The sequence below is a fragment of the Cryptomeria japonica genome, chromosome 5, assembly GCF_030272615.1.
Source record: "Cryptomeria japonica chromosome 5, Sugi_1.0, whole genome shotgun sequence".
Classification (NCBI taxonomy): Eukaryota; Viridiplantae; Streptophyta; class Pinopsida; order Cupressales; family Cupressaceae; genus Cryptomeria; species Cryptomeria japonica.
The window spans coordinates 804,540,812-804,544,480 of NC_081409.1; the positions used below are offsets into that span (position 1 = coordinate 804,540,812).

Genomic DNA, 3,669 nt, shown 5'->3' on the forward strand with positions numbered 1-3,669 from the left:
AGCTTTCACAATTAGTCTGGAGCTCTGGTGCTTTCTGATGCAATTTTTATTGTTGAAAGTAAGAGAACAAAACTGTGAAATTAAAAATAGATTTTAATCAATTCCAGTTGCAATCCAGCTTGTTAAAAAAACAAAAAACAAAAAGCACTTCCGGAGTATTCAATTTGTCATATTATACCTTTGAAATAACATTTCAAATTCTCTCATCAGACGAAACAACTATCATGTAGGCATTGGAAAACAAATGCAGTAGATTTAGCCTTGTGTTATTAGATGAAAAAGAAAAACAGCTAGATTAACAAAAATAAACAATCCCTTGAAAATCAGATTACCCAAAACACGCAAAAAGAGAAGTCACCCATTTTCTTAAATTGGAGCAGGTGGTAAAGTTCCACCTCCACTACACCATGTCAAATGGTAATTAGAACTCGCCAATTTATTTAATTGATAAATGAAAAAAAGACTCTTACAGAAGATTATATATCTCCATTGCATATTGTGCAATATTTATCCCCACTTTCTAGATATTCTAGAGGAGCTAGGAGCTCGGCAATTTTTGCAATTAACAAACTCTTACTGGATTGTGATATGAATCACCCACTTTGTGCATGTCAAAACCCTATTCCAATATAAATCAGAATACGAAGACATGAAATATTTATTCATGGCAAGAAACCTACAATAATAACTGAAGCAGCCAAAAAGAAGAAACATTCCTCAAACACATCACGTATCACTCAATCAACCTGTGATCATTGTCCCGGCCCCTTCATCTGTAAGAATCTCAAACAGCAAAGAATGAGGAAGCCTCCCATCAATGATACTAGCAGTTCGAACTCCCTGCGCGATAGACCTAATACAGCAATTCACTTTAGGAATCATTCCACCAGAAACAGTCCCCTCCTCCATAAGCTTCTTCACGCCTTTTATATCCACTTCCTTCACAAGTGACTGGGGATTGTTTCTATCCAAAAGCAATCCTGCTACATCAGTCAACAATATGAGCTTCTCTGCACCCAGAGAAGCTGCAATTTCCCCTGCCACAGTATCAGCGTTAATATTATATGCCTGCCCATTGTTATCAGCTGCAACAGACGCTATCACAGGGATGCTACCGTTAGCAACAATGGCCTTCAATACACTAGTATTTACGTCAGCAACTTCTCCCACAAAACCCAAATCACCGCCTGCTGGCCTTGCAGTGATGAGCTTCCCATCCTTCCCACAAAGCCCCACAGCATTGCCCCCAGCCCTATTGATCAAAGAAACCAATGATTTATTCACCTTTCCCACCAGCACCATCTCCACAACCTCCATGGTAGGCCCATCTGTGACTCTCAGACCATTCTTAAACTGTGGCTGAATCCCCACCTTACCAAGCCATTCATTGATTTCTGGGCCACCACCGTGGACGAACACAGGCCTCAATCCCACGCAGGAAAGCAACACCAAATCCTTAATAACCCCATCTTTTAAAACCTCACTTTTCATGGCTGCTCCTCCATACTTAACTACAACAGTCTTACCTTGGAACTTCTGAATGAAGGGCAAGGCCTCTGACAATATGTCCACTCTATCTTGCCCAGTATGAAGATCAATTTTGGGAGCTAATCGCTCTGTATTAGCAACCGCGCATGTGACCACCCTAGAACTACATGACTTTTCCAATGAGAGTTTTAAAAACCTAGGGTCTATTGTTAATGGGTTTCTAAATCTGGGCAACAAATAACTTATTGTTTGTGGGCATTTGAGGGATGAAGAGAAGGAAATTGATGAAGCAAACCCACCTGCAGACATGGGACTCGCCATTGATTTCGTCTGCATTGTGAATCACAGAGCTGCTTGCCCTCAATGCGGTCTATGCTTTATACTGAGATTCGAAAAGCCAACCACACTGTTTAAGAATAAAGAAACCAAATTTCTTTTAACAGAACAGGTTCCCCATTTAAGCTGTCTGCCATAACTACGCAAAAATCCGGCTCTACATCTTTCCTGGAAGATGCAAATCTTATGAAGCATGCTTGTGAAGAAAAAATATTTATAAATCTACGTGGAGAGCACCTGTCCACATCAGAGGCTACTTTGAGACATTGACCACTCAGTTGGTCTGCTACGTAGGAAATCATAAAGAGCTCTGCTGATTTTAGTATTTAAGGGTGAAAATTGCATGCCTTCACTTTTTCCGTCAGTTCCTTTTGCAATGATTAAAAAAGATAATAATGTAGAAGTTGGAAAAAAAAGGGGATAGATTTTTATATATTTCAATTATTTAGATTTAAATTCAGTATTTTATAATAAAAATATGAAATATAATTAATAGAAGACAAGTGGAATGGAATTATATTTTAAAAAGTTAATGTGGGAACCTTAAAACAAGTGATTACATGTTTAAGTATCAAGAGTTATTATAGGAAGGGGAGGGGAGTCATTATCATGGGGTTGGTCACAACTATTTAATAGATCTTATTTATTAAGGATGGCCTCCCAACTTATGATGGTGTCATCTTTTCTTTCTCTACTTATTGATGAATAGGAGTTGTCTAAAGAGTGAAAATAGCAAGGTTTAATCAAAGAGACTTTTCACTATCGTGTCAACCAAAGCCATAATCACATTAAGAGGCAAAAAATTGTCCATGTAGTAAGGGAGACCATCCATGCCATAGATGTTGAGGGGATCTTTGGGATCCATGAGAGCACCATCTTGAATGGACATTATGGATACAACAACAACGATGTTTGTGTAGAGAAGATGAGTCCCTATTGGCAAGAGAAGGCAGAACACAATATAATAGTACAAGGGGCGTTGACCTAATGCCAATAAATGTTTATAAGAGGGAAACCTCTAGAGTAATTTTGTTGGCCTTTACCTAGATTAGTAACATAACATTAGAGTATATAATGACTTTGGCATACATAGATAAATTGCCATCCACAATAGAGCCTAAAAATGAAGCTGTATTTCTATCTTTATATATGCAGATAAAGTTTTCACTCTAAAAACATGCCCAATTTAGATAAGTCTTGCAAACATCTTAGAATAGTTGCTTAAAAGAATCATAAGCTATGAGAAAAGCTCTATCCAAAAAAGTTTGAAGAAATCATGGATCTAGTTGCATGCAACTTGGACCAAAGATTAAAAAAACTAGAAGAGATGCTTGGGAGTTTTCAAATGTCCACAAAAAGGATAAAGGAGGTTAGAAACACCCAAATGGATAAGATGATACTAGAGACATAAAGCAAAATGAACCAATTGAGCTCTAAACTAGCAAACCAAACTTTTTGAAACTTGCACCAAGATATAGTGGAAATGGACTAGTAGTTCCACTTGACATTGAGTTTATGAACCATGGGCAAGTGAGGAGAAAGATAAAAATACCCTTTGGATGGTATCTAATTTTAAAATGAGTCTACATAACACTTCCAATCCTTCCATCAAAGTTTAGTACATTGAACATAAACCTTGTGCGACATTTCGAAAGGGATAGACTCCATAATGGTTTGAAAGGGTTCATAATCCTAATTTCTAAGAATGTATTTAAATTTAAATTCTATCCAAGATAGTCAGTTCTTAGTGACTTTGCATAAGAGTGATAAAATAAAATGAATCTCTCACCTAAAAAATTTAATACACAATCCTAAGGAACTTTGGCAAGAGGTCAATTTTGGCAA

The 3,669-nt window shown here is 37.2% G+C and overlaps 1 protein-coding gene across 1 annotated transcript; it reads right to left on the minus strand.

The window, feature by feature from the left end:
- Positions 1–413: 413 nt before the first annotated feature.
- Positions 414–2,077, minus strand: LOC131042054 (uncharacterized). Its single transcript, XM_057975350.2, has one exon. The coding sequence runs from the start codon at positions 1,822–1,824 to the stop codon at positions 742–744; it is 1,083 nt and encodes a 360-aa protein (XP_057831333.1). The 5' UTR covers positions 1,825–2,077; the 3' UTR covers positions 414–741.
- Between the last annotated feature and the right edge of the window lie 1,592 nt (positions 2,078–3,669).

Bases quoted from the DNA above. Each gene is read 5' to 3' on its own strand.
- LOC131042054 (XM_057975350.2), bottom strand. From the start codon at position 1,824: ATGCAGACGAAATCAATGGCGAGTCCCATGTCTGCAGGTGGGTTTGCT.